We start from the raw sequence: 18,390 nt of genomic DNA on the forward strand, positions 1-18,390 counted from the left end.
AAATGACACCAACACCCAAAAGAGAGCTCAGAGAATAATATAAGCACATTTCTGAGCCTTACACCAATTATGAGCCAGCAAGGCAGCTTGGACAGTGTAGAAACCACACTCTGAGCCTGTCCTCCTACATTTTGTCACATCCCTAGTGAACTGAAATCTCACAGGGCCAGTTGACCTGGATTGCTTTTTTTTTGGTCTCAAAGCATGTCAGTTGGCAAGAGATAACTCTGAGTTGTACTTCTTATGAACAAAAAGTCCTGCACAGCAGTGCAGAAAGTCTGGTTTTAAGCTTTATTAAAAAAAAAAAAAAAAAAAAAAACCAACAAAAAACCAACCAACCAACAAAAAAAGTGAACTAAAAGCCTTCCAATAACTTGTTGAACCATGTTCCAGTATCTCTGAGAGGCATTACTGCAACTCATTAAACTTTTTATAGTCTGATGTGTAACAACACATTACAGAGCAATTGTAAATAAATAACTGCTGATTTGACACTGCTTTCAACTGCAGAGCAATTCTGCTTTCCTCAATGTTACAATTAATGTCAGCAGTTAATGCCTTAAGTGGTGGAATCGGAAACTCAGCTACGATAAACACATGCAGTCAGATTTATACTTAAGGATATACCCAAACTGCAGCATAGCCTTAGTTCAGCTGTCCCTGTCTCAGGCTGCAATTACAGTTCTGTTGGTCAGAGTAGCAGGGGGACCATTTGTCATCCTAAGGAAGGCTGGCGTGCTGTGAAATTGGGCACTTTGGAAAAATGCAGCTGTAGCAGAACATATGTATAGGCAAGACCATGAAATGAACTGGCTCCAAGCCAGCACGTAAAGGCAAAAACAAGAGAATGTAAATGAAAAAAAATCATAGAACACTGTACTCAGAAGATGTTTCTATTGATACATCCTGACCAGCCTTAAAGGTCAGGATGACAACAATCTGTCTTCTCTGTGGGACTGCTTAATCAATTTGCAGCTCTTTTTTCTTCACCCTGTTAGCAACAGGTTCACATCTTTCAAACAGATCTTCTATTTTTGCTGCTTAATTGGTCTCAGGTTCCTGTGTATCTCTCTGTACAGCTATAACAAACATGGGTGTGTATTTACATTATTGCACAGACTGTAGTGGATAGAAATGAACTGTTCAGCTCTGCTCTGCATCTCTACTGTCACTAACAGAGATTATTATGTGGCTGAAGACAGTTTTCTTCTCCTTGAGCTGAAGGAAGAACTGAGCTGTGCTTTAGCACTGCAGTGAATACTGGAATGGGCAGAGGCTGCAGAAGAATGACAACCATGCAGCCTCAAGAAGCTGTAGTCCTTCCTCTCTTTCCCAAAGCTGATCAGGCTTCCGTGTTTTCTGTATTTAATGGTGAGAGAAAGACCCAGCACGGGAGCCAGTCTATCTACAAGCATCACAAAGTGAGAATAAAGAACTTTACATATGACATAACTCTCTACCATAGGCCTTTCATCACAGCTGATGAGACAAAGCCTTCTGTGGGCTGCATCAATGCTGTGAATCAAAAGTCCATAAGACCATCACATCCATCACCAGCTTTCCTTCAGCAGTAAGGCTCTTTAGTTGAGTGAATTTCCTCTAGCCAAGTACAACTTGCTACAAATCCTGTCAACTACTGGCTTGAAAAGATGCAGGCATCTCTGTCAGGTAGTGGTGCTTAGGTGGAAACACCACAACTGAGGCAGGTAAGTTTTTCTCTCAGACTGGTGTAGGATTTTGACCAGGTATCAAACACATTACAGTTCTCCAAACAAAACACTATGCAAGTAACTGGGATCAATCACTTCCATTTAAGTGTCTACATCATTTGCCTGCTTTCTTTTCAAGTATGGAGCCCTAGGGGGACAGGCATCAGGGGAAATGCAGTCATGAACAATATTAGACCCAAGCCTCATGTTTAAAATATAAATTTCTGAGGGCCAAACTTCTTTTAAAAACATATGAGAGCCCTTTCCTCCAACTTCTTCTCTCTACAGATATGCTTCATGCATATGCACACGTCCATAATGGAAGTTTTTCTATGCAGATTTATATTAGGAAATTAATAAATAAAAGTTACACATTTATAGCTGTAACACACTTTCTCCCATCTGAAGAGCAAAACAAATGCAAAGGTAAATGTTATCCTGATGCACACTTCATTACAAACAGAAGAAACAATCAGCAATAAGTCATCTCCTGCAAAGAAAAGGGACAACTTCCTTCCCCTAATCTCAGTGCTACTTTTCTTCCCTCTGTCAAATAGCATTTAGCAATGTTGATGTTATGCCATTTATTTTCTTCCACCCACAGGCAACTGGCCAAGGTAAGGTGCATTTGCCCAGAGGTTTAGGTAAAGGAATCTGTATGATGCTGTGAATTCAGAGATACACAAAACTGATGAGTTTAAAGGAAGCTACCCCTAGCACAGGAAGAAATGCATTTGTCTGAATTTAGATTTCTTTTCTCTTCCACATTGTGAGTAAAATTCTAACCATAAAGCTTTGCTTTTAAATGGAATACACAAATGACGCCCAAACAGCTGTCCTACTTAACACTACTATGTAAACATCTGTTCACATTCCTGCATGCAAATGAGAACATCAGCTTGCAAGTCTCTTACACTCAGATTAGTCTTTATCAAGTCCTCACAGAAAACACTGGGGTGGAGGCCAATGACTGTGTGAAGTCAGAGGAAAGGAAATTCTTGAGCTTTTTTAAAAAATTGATCCTTGAAGAAAAGCTGGATGATGGAGAATACAAAAAAACTAACTACATGCAAAAGAACCAACATTTTTTAGTGTGTTTGCTTTAACGAAAGATTCCATTCCTATATCTTCATGGTGGTTTCCTACTTCATCATATATTTTATCAGCTTGTTTTATAATTGGATTCTGTGTCAAATTTTTATCCCTCTTTATTCAAAACATCCATTAAAAGTTCCAGGGTCCCAGACCTGCTCCTGCTGAGCTAAATGGGATTCTTGACATTGAGGTGAATGGAAACAGGACTGGGAAGGCTGTACGCCTCATTAGATACATGATTCCACAGCACCCTCTAAAATTCTGCTGAACTCTCCTTTTCAAGCAAATAAAGCTGGTAAACTCAGAGGCCATGAAATGTCACTATTACATTTCAGCACTTAAATACATACCTGATGAATTAGCCATCTTCTTGCCAGGCATCTTAGAAAACTGCAGCCCCTGAGGGATTTCCCCTGGCTGTTACCACTTATTGCAAAGTCAAAGAGAGAAAGCTAAGGTTATTGTTTAGCCTGTGGAATCAAAATATGCTGAGAGGGCATCTTAATCCCCAGACTTAGAGGTTTATTGCATTTCTAATTCACACCTAAGGTCACCATGTGTCAAGTGGGTATGCATTCTGCTACCATGGCTACTGCCATCATTTTAACTCTAATGCTAAATAGTTCTACATTGGAACAATACTGACTTGGAAACAGCCTAATTTAATGCTTATAGCAGAAGACTGGTCTTCTGATTAATGATGGAAAATAAAAATGTTCTGGTTCTACCCCTGCATTTGTCAGACTCTCCAAAATCACACAAGTGATTTAATCACTCTGAACCTTCGTTTCCATATCAGAAAGTCAAAGAACTAAAAGGCCTGAACAACAAGAGTAAGCAAAGATAGTACAGCAACAACTGCATCTTCTCCATTGAGAAAGGTTAATAAATGAATCAGTCTTTGATCAAATTTCATTCAGCATTTAAAAATACAGTGTGAGGTTTGAAATCTGTTACTTGTATCCTGACAGCATCGCACCATGGTGGAGATGCTTCCCTTTGCATAATGCATTAATGTGAATTTGACCACACAATTGTCATTCCTTGTCATTTAAGTAGTCTTACAGTTAAGCAGCCATAATTGTCCTTTGGGTGTTATCTTAAATACATTAAAAAAGAAATTGAATGCTTTCACCACATTATAGCTGGGACACTTTTTCAAAGCTAATTTCTATGTCTGTGAATTATTCATAATACACTTCAAACAGGCTCTTCCGGATAAGGTAATTGACCTTGTCTGCATGAAGCACCTACTACCTTGCCTTGGGATAATTTAATCTACGATGAGGTCCATTATTCAAAGGTAATGTCTTTTCATTAGGTTAGGCAATATATTATCACTCAACTAGTCACCTAATTCTGCATTTAGCGTATTCAAGTTTTCACTTTTTTTGTCATAGGTTACACTCATCATAGCAATATCTCACATTTAAGTAGCATGGTGTAACAGTAAGACGGCATTTTCTTGATAAATGGAAGCAGGACTTTGAGGACTCTAATTTCAAGATTTGCTTGTGCATTTTAAACCTCAGCTGGCTTTGTGTTTTCCATGGGTGAAAGCAGCAAAGGGTGTCTATTCAGTAAGAACTCGTGTAAGGTCAAAACACAAGTACAAGTAATGCACCAGGTGGCAGAAGTTATGTAAGTTCACATGCTGTTCAGTGTAAACACTTATGTGGTGATGAAACATATGATAAATCACATGTATGACACATATCTAACACTTGCACAGTTTTATTTTGCTGTGTAGAGAAACCCCTGGTTGGCCTGCCATGAGAGGAAGCAACGCTGGCTGAAGCTCAGGCTGGCTCTGAACCATTGCAGACCATTATTAGGACCCAATTCCCTGCTACATATTCCCTTGAAAGATCTTGCTCAGTGGAGACCAAAGTAACTGATTATGTTTTGCATATTGTATGGAGTGAAATCTCTGAGAGAGAAAGCTAAACACTTGAGCACCCAACTCTCTCCTCTGCTCCAGCTACTTTGAACCACTTTAGCAGAATAAAGCAGCTCTGAATCTGCTTTAGTCAGTCACTGACAAAGTCCTCCTGCATGAGTAAACTCTTGAGTGGCACAACGATCTGGAGGAGCTCCTGCATCAATCCCACTCCTGGCTCCAGCAAATGGCCAGAGATGGTATTCTAATTTATACTGCACCACTCCAGTAACCAGGCTTAAAAAAGCCTCTCCACCCCTCTCTACTTCAGTACTGCAGGGTAAACCTCTGTAAGAACAGAGTGCAAGCTTTTTCAAACTATCAGTGCTGAAGTGTTTAGGTGCTGATTGTAAATACTGCATTAACAAGCTATGGATGAACTTGTTAGCTCCTCTAAATATCTCAATTTTTAAAATGTTTCTTTGTTTTTAGTTTGTTTTATACTAAAGTGGAATTTAATGAAAGATGTAAAAATCAAGGAGTTAATCCACCATCTTACCTTCCTAAATCAGTACAAATATACTGAATCCAATGGATCTGGTCCTGCATATCTTTGAGCTTTGTAGTTTTTCAGTTGATTCATTCCTTACTGTAGCTTCTCTCAAGCTGCCCATTAATAGAATGTTATGATTCTGTTAGCTATTCAAAGCTTTTTAATCATGTTATAGAAACACAGTTCAGTTTCTGAATTGTTCATTCTGATTATTGTTTGAGCGTTCACTTAAAATTACGAAGCACTGCTTTAGAGCAGAAATAAAGGCAAGGACATCAAAGATTTCAAGTTGTTAGAGTGATCATTTACTCTGAAGGTCATTGGCTGAATTCCTATTTGCATGAACATTCAGGAACAATCTGTTCATGCCATGGAAAATTTCTGCAAAGACAAAAATCTCAGTATCATTGTCCAGAATGATATAAAAAAAGAATCATGAAAATTACCAAAGTGAAACTGAAATTCCAGTAGAACAGGAGTGAAATAGGTGGTTTTTATAATTTTCCATCAGCTAAAACAAACCAGCCAAGGGAAGTGTTGTTCCAAGCAAGATTACCTGCAACTGGCCTGAGTGCTAGATCATATTTCACATCGGTTGAGTGCCTTCCATCGTGTAACCACAGTTGTGCACACTGATGGCTCCTGTCGCTATAATATGGTTATGTTTACCCATTAGTTTCTGCTTTTGTGCCACAACCCAGCAACTGTGATATTACAATTGTTCTAATGGTCTGTTTCACTTTGTTCATTTACCTATTAATTTTGGCAATGGCATATTTCATGGAACATAAATTTCATTCTCTGAAAACATGACAACCTGTAGTGCAATATGGTCAGACAGATTCTGGAGCTTTGTATGGATGTAAAATGAACTGTCCAGGGTGGCATTTTGGAAAGGACATACCTCCCTCTGGAGGCATTGCTTGTACGTAAGGTGATTACTTCAGCACTAACAGGATGTAATTATTCACTCAGTAAAATTCTGCCTCTATTAAGTAGGTACTTCTAATGTTCTGCAGATTGACTAGTGGCCCTAGAATGTCTCACAGAGGTAGTAAACAAAATGCAACACAATCTCTTTTGATGAATCCAGACCATAAGTGTGCACAGGGAAGGAAGTGACCTAGAAAGCTGCCACTGCTTTGAACATGAAACAGGACCCCAAAGCAGGACCTAAAAAGATGCTCATTGCAGGAGAACCTTTCCTGGTTCAACAGCAGATATTAGAGCTGCAAAACAAATGGATCAAATTGACTTTGCATTGCCAGAGAAAAAGCCAAAGGGACCTGAAATAGAGCCTACTTTAGAAGATAACTTGTCCTGGAATCCCTTCCGCTGCTGTTACCTTAGCATCTAGTCATACAGATTTCTCTCTGAGAAACAGCCCCTAAACGTCTGCCACACCCCAAAGTGTTAGTCTTTGATCAAATTTCATGTGGTTTCAGGTAGATAAAATCTGAGACTTTGAAATCACAGTGACAAATGGGAGGCAAACAATTGCTAATGTACAGAAAGCCTTTACCTCAAAGGAGAAAAGAGTAACTAACATAATTTTGTCTTGTACCAGGCCTGACAATATCCATGTGACCTAAAAATTAATTACAGCCAAATTCCACTCTTCTTTTTCCTCCTAAAAGGAGGAAAGAAGATTTACGTATATCTACATAAATATAAAAACACATGCTTTCCCAGAAAGAAAGAACTCTATCTGTATGAATACATAACTTTATAGACTCTACTGACCATTTGAATCATCAGATGAAGGAAAAGTCAGTATTTAAAACAAACATATAATGAAATTGATGTTACTCTTTTTTCAGAACAATTTTTCAGATTTCTGGTCATTTTTTAAAATAGTTCATCATAGGCTTGGAGTTGCCAGTAAAACAAACCTGTCAGACCTGAACTAAGTTCAGTAACACAGAACTGAGAAAAAGAACAGCCAGGAACTGTTATGTTTTCCTTCCCACCAACAAATGTTACCATGAACATTTTGATAACATTGAATGAGACAGCCTGAACAAAACTGATTGCAGTCTATACTGGGAGCACTTTTCATGTGCTATTAGTGTTAATACACTGAAATCACTACATGTTGTAAATTACATGTCACTTTAAACTTTTTGGAGAAATGGAAGATTTGACTGTGGAACTAAGCATCCTGGGTAAACAAAAAGCACACAAAGACAGGGACTGAATCTAGCACAACAGCAATGATCCAAAGATCTGTGAAAGAACAGTGGGTAATTATGAAGTTCAGTTGAGTTTAGGACAAATGTTTGGTTTGAGCTTTTGTTCCTATCCTGGAAGGAGAGAGACATTTATGTATCTGGCACAGTGAGAAAATACTTACATCTGCATCTCATTTTAGGCTAAATTAAGATTTCCTTTTAGCACTAGGACCCATGGAGTGGGTCTCTATTGATTCTAGCAGACTTTAGATATTAATAACAATCTGTTTTTTTAGAGAAATGAGACATATTGGAACATTCTTCATGAATTTTTGTGCACACCTGTATCTATTGCCCAAGTAAACTCAGCAACCCACTGGCAAATTTCAAGAACATTTGACTGAGAAATATGTTCCTACAGGTTCCATGTACCGCTTAAGCAGAAAACACTCATTACTGCTAGGAAAGCTCCTCCTAGTACTTAGCCTAAGTGAAGGTTGCAATACATTTTCATTTCTCTGTGTATATAAAAAAAAAACATACAGAATCTCAACACTAAACCACAAAACCAAAGGGGAAATAGCAACATTTACTACTCCACCAGTCAGTGCAAAATCACAGCTTTCTCCCCTTATCTGGCTGAATACAACAAAAATCCCATTATATCCACCTGAATATACCATTACCTTCTTTGCAGTTTGGTAGGTCGATATAAATTCATGGGATCACATCTTCCTGCTAAATCACCATAACTGTGGTGACACAAAAGCAAATGTCTCTCTAAGGAATGACATGTTTATTCTTCTATAGTAGCACAAGAGGCCCCTACAGAAAGCTCACACTTGGAGCGAAAGACATTAAAGGTGTTCAGCTGATAGGAAAGACTTGCATGGTTATTTTTTGTGGCTAGAAGAACTTGGCCATTGGTTTTAGAGGGGTACATTTAAATCCATCTAATGGCCCATCCCAGTTTCAGGCAAAATTGGTGTCAGTTGCAGCCCAATGCCTCAATTTTCTTCTCTGCTAAACAAGAAAGCTACCTTTAGAGGAGAACTGCATAGATTATTGGTTAACCTTTCTAAATGCTAATGTTGAAAAAAGACCCAAAACCAAAACAAAACCAAAACTAAAAAACTTTTCTTCTAGGGCTTCTGAGTTCTGCTCTTGAGAGTAAAGGAAGAAGGCTCTTGATGTTGCTTTGAGTCCCAGACAGATCAAGTGCTAATACATGCCTTGGCTAAACCAGTCAGAATCTTTCTCTTGTCAAAAGGACTTGGAAAAGATTCAGGCTCAAAAAGCCTTTTCATTTTTGTTCTCAATCTTTTGGACCAAGCAGATAATGAAAAAGCTTCTCTAAAGAAGGTTTTAAAGGGGTTATTTTCTTTCAGGTCACCACATCTTTCTAACTACTCGTCAAGTCTATTTCAGATCTGCTCTTCTCCAGATCAGTCCAGGTTGGGGGGATGCAAACAATTCTAAATTGCTTTTAGGTGCTTCTTGTGAGTGGAAGAAGTACATGGCTTTTTTTCCCAGTGTCTGGAAACATTTTCTCAAAGTATGCTTTCTTATCCTCTACATTTTGGGGAGTTCTTTTTATAAATGGAAGTAAGAGACACTCAGAAGAGCTACTTTTATGCCCCTTTAAACACCAGATAACTCATGTAAGAGTATTTAGTTCAGTGTTTTGCCGAGGGAAGATTTTTGTTCCCTTTTTGTCTGAACACCGAGTAATGTCAAAATGCCACCTTCACCTGATTCTTGTAGATTCTTTTCTCCTGTCTCTGTGTTCACACTTTCAAACATGAAAATAAATTTTCCACAGGTTACCTTCCAACTGCAATGGGGGTAAAATTCCTGGACTTCAGATTTACAAGCAGTGAATCTGAGCAGTAATCTAATTTTTCAGAGCAAAAACCTTTCTCTTTTTACCACAGAGTTGCATTTTCTTTCCTCCTAGTTAGTTATATGATTAAGTTACACTACTGATCTTTTGGTATATAGCCTCCTAACACCTCTGTTTTCCTGGACAGGTCAAACCAATTCCAACAAAATCTAAGCATAGGGGTTCCATCCCATCTGATTTTCTCCAAGTGCCTTGCTATGCACCTACTTTCTTCCCCAGGACTAAAACAGGAGTCAAATGAACTAAGAACAACACAAAATTGAGAAATTAGAGCCATGAATTCTTTTTCAGCGTCAAAAATAACGCAAATACCAATGAAAATTATTATTGCCATTTAATATTGCCACTCATGTGGCATCTTGGTGGAAGAGGTTAGATGAGAACTCTTCCACTGCTGTAATTTACATCTTCTGCTCTGCAAAATCAGAAAACATCACTCTCTGCAGTGGCCCAAATTTGACAGACAAATTAGTTTAATGTCAGTAAGACAACCTGAGTCTAATGGAGCCCAAGATGTTTAAAGTAGGACAGCTGAAAGAAGCAGACAAATGCAAGTGTGATGAGAACACGCTCCCTGCTGTGGCTCTAATGAGGGAGAAGGCACATTTTCTGCTCAGGCAGCAGTCCTGCTTTCTTCCTTGAATGGAGGACAGGTTGCTGTCATAGCTAGTGACCCACTAATATAACAAACCATGGATTAGCTGTTTGTTTCTAATCACCATTATTTATTTATTGTTAACAATATGCTGAGTCCTGCAAATTAAAAAAAAAAAAAAGAGACTATTACTGCTCATGATTAAGGGAATGTTGGCTGAAATAGATTGAAAGAATTCTGTCCTTCTTCCCTTCTTCAAACTGTGTGTAATAATAGTTTATACAACTGGGTCTCTCAAGCCAGAGGTATCATTAAGATATGTTTGGTTCTGGCAAACATGTGTGCCTCACAAAACTATCCATTTCCAAACTCTTATTTGGACTGCAGAATTCCCTGAACTCAATGTTCCAGCATTACTGAGCTATGAGTGCTTACACAATCCCACATGTTGAACAAAAAGTATCATTGACTTTACTTCAAAGCAGAAGTTCTTTGGGATCAAAAGTCCCAAACCAACAGATTGTAGAGGTCAAATAAACATCTTTCAGCATTAGCTCACACCATCAACTTCCTCATAGAACAACCAATAATTGTGTATTCAATTAATTCCAGAATTCAGGCTCAAAATCTGTTGTCTAGATTTACATTTCATTTACATGTCCTATGTACCTTCATTAATACCCCTGGTCAAGCTTCCTATATATTGGAAAACATAATTTTCACAGCAGTAAAAGACAGTGGATCTATTTGGTTTGGAGTGCAAATATGTTTTCTATATAAACTGTAAAAGATCTCAAATGAAATGAAATTTGATAAACTAAAATAAAAGTAAAATTCCAAAATTGCTCCTCAGACTTACAAAAATAAACTCATTTAATGAAGGTAAAAAACCTGAAACAAACACACAAGTAAAAAGCAACAGAAATATCCAGTGACAGCAGAAATATGAAGGATGTATTTGATAGAAGCAAACAGGTGTGTAACCACAGAAGCTCTCTCCTCACTACTCCATCAGTCCTCACTTGAAGAAGTGTTTTTTTTAAATTCACCTGACACGTTGTTTCTAAAGCAAATGCAGATAATGGTGCTCCAGTGTTCACTGGAGCCATCCCAGGAGATTCCTGCCCTGCTGGTGTCACTGCAGAATTATGTCAGGCAGCATTAGAAGCCTGCCCTCTCCTGCAGTAGGCTGCAAGGAGGGAACATGCTTTCCTTCCACTGTGTTAGAAACCATCCAGTGTATGGTTGAGCAAGGATTTATTCCCATGTTTTTCCCATCATTTAGCCTCTTGGCCACATTTCAATCTCAGAGAAACACAACAGGACTGGATGAGAAGTGATAGCAGCAAGTAGCTGCCATTCCTTGCTTGGCAGCTATAGCACACTGTACCTCCCTGCCAGCCAGGGAGGATACCGGAGGGAAAGAGGAGTAAAGGGTCAGAAACTGGGATAATGATATTTCCACTACTCACAGGTGTGTGCAGGCTCCGTGCCAAGTTACCTCTGCAATGCCACAGGTTTTGTATTCTGCTTAGACCCCCTGCATTTTAATCAGCTGCACACAAAAACAAACATAGCATATTTAAAAATGGCCTCTAATTCTCCCTACAAATAAGGGGGGTGCATTGCATTGCTACGGTGAACTCTGTTCCAAAGTCTCCAAATATAGCACAAGTTGTCAAAAATTGTGCTTGTGAGAAGCTGTCACTGCCACTTTGTGGGGAGAGACAAGGTATGGTGATGGAAACACAGATGGAAAGTCAATCATTCTCAAAAAAGGGATCCTATTTACCTAAGAAAAATTGCAGCACACAACCCACACCTGCCACCTATCCACCACTCCCTCAACACAAGCCACTTTTTGAGGGCAGACTGCCCTGTTCTATGCTATTTTGTGCAATGAAAAACAGTCTCCTGGTAATGCAATAACAATTTAAAGTTATTTTGTACAAGAACAAATAGTCCCCTGGTAGTGCATTAACAATTGAAAGCACTGGAATGATAAACTGGAAATTATATTTAAAAGGCATAAAATAGAAGTGAGCAAAACCCCATTGGTAAATGATTGCTTGTTATAGGTCATTTTATATCACCCTCCTCATACATCTATGTAAAATACTCCAACTGAACCTAGGCTTCAGACTCTTTTCTTCAAAAAGATTTACTCTAAAATGGTGAAATCTTGGTGCAAACCATATCTCAAAAAACTGTGGGCACTTCAGGCGAAAAATACTAGAGTTAGTGAAAGTCCTAGATGAGTAACTAAAAGCACTGTAAAAGCTCTGGATGGACACAAAATTGTGTTCCACTGCATCCTGAAGTACAAGAACTCAGTGCAGTGAGAAAAACAGTAGTTAAAAACACATGAAAAAAATGTAGTTCTGTAAAACAGCAAGTGGGGAACTTCTGGAACTTGCTTTCCTACAAGGCCACAGGGCAGGCAGCCTAATGAAGTTCAAAAAGTGATTAGACAAGTTTATGAACAACAGATCCATAGTGGATACTAAAAGGGATTGGCAATAGCATAAACACTAATGTCCTTATCTGAGCAGCTGTGGGTGATGGGGACACATTGAGGGACTTGCTAAAGACATCAACTTGTGTGCTCACCTTGAGCTGCATCTTTCCAGCAGCCACTGCTGAAGGCAGGGCCCTGCAGGACATTTCTTAGCACCTTTTGCTCTCACATCACTGGCCTCACCTGGAGCTAAGGAGGGAGCCTGCACTGACAAAGCTCTAGCAACATACAAGGCACAGATAAAGAAAAAGAAAAGTTGACCTGTCTCAGCTACAGAATTAAGTCTAAACTAAGAAATTATGATGTGTTCCCTGCTGTGAGGTAGAACTACATCTCTCCCTCCAACAGAGAGCTACAAAATGCAAATGCAGTGATTCACCAGTGAGGGCAACCAGCTGCCTGGCATAAGGGGTCAGAGTGTGGGACACACCTGGGCAACCTGGCACTGAAATATGGGACTAGCTGGGAACCAGAGGAGGAGAGGAGCTGGAAACCTGGGTGCAAGTCATATAACAGTGAGACTTGACAGACCATAAGTTCAGGGAAGGGCTGTGTAGTTTAGGATGGATGTAGTTTAGGATCAATGTTTGAAAATCAAAGCTTAAGGTGACATAGTATAGGAATTCTACTGGAAAGAGAAAAATAAGGAAGAAGTCAGGAAAACCCCACCACCTACAGACATTTCTATTTCTTTGATTTTTCTGTTGGACTGATCTTTTCTCAGTCCCTGCCTACACAAATGCATTATGAACTTGACAGACTGTCAGCCAAGTATTGTAAAGCAAGCTATGCTGCCACTGATAGAGCCATCACTGTGCTAAGTCCTTGATAAGGTGGATGTGAGGAAGCTTCCCAAGTGACAAGCATTTGAGTCCGCCCACTGCTTCTAGAAAACTGAGCAAATTCAGTCAAGAGCTGGGGGTCTGTGCAGTTAATGTTTTCATACCTTTAAACATCTTGTGTGTTAGCAGATTAATTAAACATGCATCTGCTCACATGTGCCTGTCCTTGTACACGTGCTCCTTCCTTAGGTATTGCCTGAGATGCTCCATAAAGAAAGGAAGTCAAAGCCCTGGGGGTGGCTGCATTTCTTTTCATATTTTCAGAATACATAAAACACATTTAGAGGCAGCTCAAGCTTCCTGCCCACCCCACTCCTCTCCTGTTTGCCTGACCTGATCTTACTTGTAAGGGTAAGTCTGCAATCTTTCTCTAAGAGTGGATTACTTCCCTAATTAATGCCCACTATCAGATTTGCTCTGCTTATGTTAGTGTTTCTCCAATAGGCTTGGGAAAGTCACAGGAGACTTGTGAGTTTTGGTCACACAAGTTTCCTTTGCCACCTTCTTAAGAGAGCCATCTATGCCTTGATGAGCAGACATCTACTGCAGCGTTCACAAACGTCCTGAAAATCTGTCTGATGGCAGAGACGTACAAAACTACAGTTTAGGGCAATTTAATTTTTGTTTTCAAAGACACGCTTGCAGCTATGCTGCAGTATGACAGGGAGAACCAATAAGGCTGTTCCAGACAGCAGGAGGTGGAGATGAGTAAACTCCTCTGCCAACTGCCAGATTGCATGTCTGACACATTGCAGATGTAAATCCAAGAAACTCGAGGGGGATACCACGCTCAGTCCCACCCGCTGAGGATGCGCCTGTGTCTTCAGGGCAGGAGGGATCAGCGAAAGAAGAAAGAGAAATTCCTTGATACAAATTGGAACAATTTAAGCAAGCCAGAAGCCTCCATGGGCTTCTCTCTCAGGTAGCCCAGAATGCCTTTCCTGTCCCATTTGCCCCATGTCAAAGCTGTGAAAGCCAAAATTGCTATGTAACAACATTCATCATTGCACTGCGATGCAAAAGGAAAGAGAAATGTTATTATTGCTTCTCTGTGAAACATGATAGTATTTACATCCTGAAGACAAGGATTTGGTTTGTTGGTGCTACCAGCTGTTATATTCTAATCATGAGTTCCATGCCCTTGGGGAAGGGAAGGGAAGGGAAGGGAAGGGAAGGGAAGGGAAGGGAAGGGAAGGGAAGGGAAGGGAAGGGAAGGGAAGGGAAGAGAAGGAAAGGAAAGGAAAAAGAGAAAGAAAAGGAAAAAGGAAAGAAAAAGGAAAAAGGAAAGGGAAAGGGAAAGGGAAAGGGAAAGGGAAAGGGAAAGGGAAAGGGAAAGGGAAAGGGAAAGGGAAAGGGAAAGGGAAAGGGAAAGGGAAAGGGAAAGGGAAAGGGAAAGGGAAAGGAAAAGGAAAGGAAAGAAAAAAAGAAAAGAAAGACCAAAGCCCAGAATGAGAGTATGCTCAGCAATGGATTGGATTTCTTTGGAAATTCTTTGGATTGGATTACCCCTTTGGAAGAGGAACTTTTATAACTTTGTCAAGATTAGATATACCTCTGGGAGATGCCCTTCCATCAGGCATTCACCACTGGGCTCAGTCCAGAGATAATACTGAGTGGAGACATTCAGCAAGCTGGTTTAGGTCAGGTAACATTTCCCGCCGGCCTACAGATGCAGTATTGTCATTAATCCATGGGCATTGCATATTGAATTCTGCAGTCAGATCTGAAGTGCTGCACACTAACAGCAATCACACATTAAGATACCCTGACAACACAGAGAGAACACAGTGCTTCAGGCTAGGTCAAACAAAGAAACAAAACCCAAGAGTTTTGATCTTTGTTCTGTTTCTCTGGCCCCAAATCTGGCAAACACAACACAGGTGAGAACCTTCTGCAGCAGGTGCAGCAAAATACCCTGAGGTCACTCACACTTGTAGATCATCTTCAAGTTTAGGAGTGGAAATTCCTTAAGTTTTAGGACTCTTCAAGACACCTATAGTGTTCAGCACTACGTGGTCTCTAGTAATACAGCAACACTTCACTACAAAATTAATATAAATTAATAGAGATTGGGGAAAATAATGCTTTTCTACAAAAATACTTAATACTCAGTTAATAACAAATTACCCTTATCTTGTAATTTCAAGAACTGAAATGTTATTTTTGAGCATGTTTCCCATCTTGCCAAATTTAAAGCCTTAGACCACGGAGAAAGCTCAGGATGAAAAACGGAAAATTTGAAAGTGTAATTAAAAAGTATACTAAAGGAAGAAAAAATGAGGGGAAAGATGATGGCATCTAACACATGCACACCACTAGATTGCAATTTTTTCTTTCAGCTGGAACTGCAGAAAAGACTAAATGAGATGTGCAATTCTTGTGTGGTCAGCTGTCAGGATCACAGTGGCACTGCACCAGCTGTGAGAGCACAAGCCAGGCTGCTGGACACCATCCCCACATCCCCCTTGAGGAATCAGCCACAGCTTTGCTCCTGGACAAGCAGAGGATGAGCTGCCTGTCAGGAGCCCTCTAAGCCAGTCTGCCTGTTGTTTGATAGCTTTAGCCCTGAAGAGGCACAGTTTACACACTGTCAATTTGCACAAGATTATCTTTACTTTTTTTTTTTTTTCCCCCCAAAAGTTTTGGTTCTCAGGAAGTGCCCCCAGCTTTAGAGAGGTCCCACATATGAGAGGCATCTCAAAACCCACTCATAGTGTACAGTCCTGGATATACATGACCAAGTGCCTCACAGAAATGTGCAAAAATAAACACATGCAGACCTGCTATAATATTGTGGCATTCATCCTTGAAACAACATTCTGAAAATAGCCTCTGTGGGGTTTTATCTTTTAGCCATATCAAGTGTGTTGTGGGACACAGAAGCCAGCAACACTGAAAGCACTTGTAAGACACCAAATCCACTTCTTTATGAGCAGTTATGCCCACAATTTGTTTTCCCTTTGTTCTCTACCCTGGATGCTGATATAAACATTTCATTCTTTAAAAGAAGATTAGCAATACAAGTAATTCTTGGCTGGTAAATCTGATGATAACAAAAGACATAATTCACAGCTTTTAAAAATAAACTGACTGTAAGGCATCTGATTGCTGGATCCATAAAAATTCAGTGTTTGAGTAACTTTGCTGGAACCAGGAGAGTTCTGACACATCTCATTAGGCAATATGTTTTTAAGACAATAGGAATTCCTACTGCAAACTCCCCTCCGGACTTTCCATGGTCTTTTCTCTAAACTACAAACAAATTTAAGAGCTGCTAATAATCAAATAATCACCAGGACAACACAGTCATTACAAGTAACAGAGGATACTTTGAAGTCATTCAGAAGTCTGCCCTTATTGTCATTCATCTCTCCAGCTAAGCAAACATAAAATGGGCTCAAGACAGAGTTGACTGGAAGCCAGAGATCCTGAGTAGCCACTGGAAATTTGGTGCTGCAGAGAAACACAAACTGATGCTTCCTTTTTTCTGTTACATTAAGACAAGTGAAAAATATATTCCTTGTATTGCAAGGGGAAAGTTAGATTTGCCCCAGGAACAGTATTACCAAGCACTTTGAATATCATATTCAGGGCTGTGGTCTCAGAAGAGGTTTCACCCCTCCCCTACATAACATTATGAGTCTGGAGCAATAGATGCTTTTTATCTACAATATACAGGTAAAAACTGTAAATGAATAAACACATCCATTTGCCATCAGCTAAATACACTTCTTGTGATTTCTAGGTAGCACCTCCCATCATAGTTTTCAGAGTCTGGGCATGCACGAACTGCACAGCAGAATCCAAAACGCTAAAAGGTTTTTCGCTCTAGTCCATATTGCTACTATTATTTGGGGGTTTTTATTGGTTTGTTTTTTTTTTTTTTTTCCTTAGCTGCAGCATGGCCTCTACCTGCTGTCCAACCAATAGGAGTTGAGAAGGAAAGGTTTGGGCTGGTGGCACTTACTGGGGGTGTTGAGGAGCCGTGACCTCCTGCAGTGGTAGGCGACCTCCTGCTCGCAGTTCTCAGCACTGCTGATCACAGCCTCCAGCTGCTCTGCGCTGCTGCTGTAGTTGAGGGACATGGTGTAGGGCTTCTCTGGACCAGCCCCTTGCACTCTGGTCAGCCCCGTGCTGTTGTGCTGCACTTCAGTCCAGATCTTATCTTCTGTTAAATGAAAAACGATTGAACGGGAGGTTAACAGCAACACACTTCCAACAAGAAAGGAACAAAAAACAACTGAAATGTAACATTTTACTGCTGTGGACAGACCATCAGCAGGACCCTGGGCTCCAAAATAGGCACTTTGTGATGAACACCAACCAGGTCTGTCTTCATGAAAGGTCAGTGTGGCCCACAAAGATGTTTCTCCCTGAACCAGCTCAAGCAAACACTACACTGCCTGCTGAGCAAGACAGAAACTACAGAAGCACAGGAGACCTTCAGCTTCTTCTATTACCAGGTATCTGTACAAAATTAGATACCTTTCAACTGGCTTTGTCCCTAAGAGAAAACACAGAGTAATATGGCTCATGGGGGTAACATTCACTTTTGGCCTGAGAGCACAGCCCATGCTGCTGTAGCAACAAATGGAAGCACAGAACTGCAGCTGATGAGCTTGCACAAACTCACCATGAGCAGAAAGCACAATCTCTTGCCAGAAAGTTAAACTGAGAGTATGTTCTTACCACCCAGCTGGAAGTCAGATCACTCATTTCACTCAGTTCTCAGATTTTTCTGCATATAACTTGAATGATGCCCTACTTGGATGATGCTACAGAATGCCATATGACTTGGCATCTGTAGTTAACTCTAAATATTGATGCTTTTCCACGCTGAGGAGCCCATTCTCCTTTCCTTCATTGCATTTACTGGCAGAGCAAGGATTGACAGAAAGCAGAATCTAGGCTTAAGCAAAACCTGCACCCTACAACCCAGCTCATGATCAGCATTGGTGTTGGCATAACGAGAACACCACACTTAGAAGCAATTAGCTTCCAGGAAGGCCTTTTCCCAGTTGGTTCTGGTATAGCAATGGGCAAGGCAGAAAGGCCAATTTGCTGAGCTGACACAGAGTTAAGACAAACTCTTCAAGGAGGATTCACAGGACTGAGCCCTGCACAT

The 18,390-nt window shown here is 40.2% G+C and overlaps 1 protein-coding gene across 1 annotated transcript in view; it reads right to left on the reverse strand.

The window, feature by feature from the left end:
- Nucleotides 1–18,390, reverse strand: part of CNTNAP5 (contactin associated protein family member 5) — a 270,547-nt gene that overhangs the window by 67,372 nt on the left and 184,785 nt on the right. The window contains exon 13 of the mRNA XM_059476246.1: nt 17,233–17,433. Within this exon, the coding sequence (XP_059332229.1) occupies nt 17,233–17,433 (201 nt within the window). The remainder of the gene's footprint in view (nt 1–17,232; nt 17,434–18,390) is intronic.

The sequence above is a fragment of the Ammospiza nelsoni genome, chromosome 7 (assembly GCF_027579445.1).
Source record: "Ammospiza nelsoni isolate bAmmNel1 chromosome 7, bAmmNel1.pri, whole genome shotgun sequence".
In the NCBI taxonomy this organism is placed as follows: domain Eukaryota; kingdom Metazoa; phylum Chordata; class Aves; order Passeriformes; family Passerellidae; genus Ammospiza; species Ammospiza nelsoni.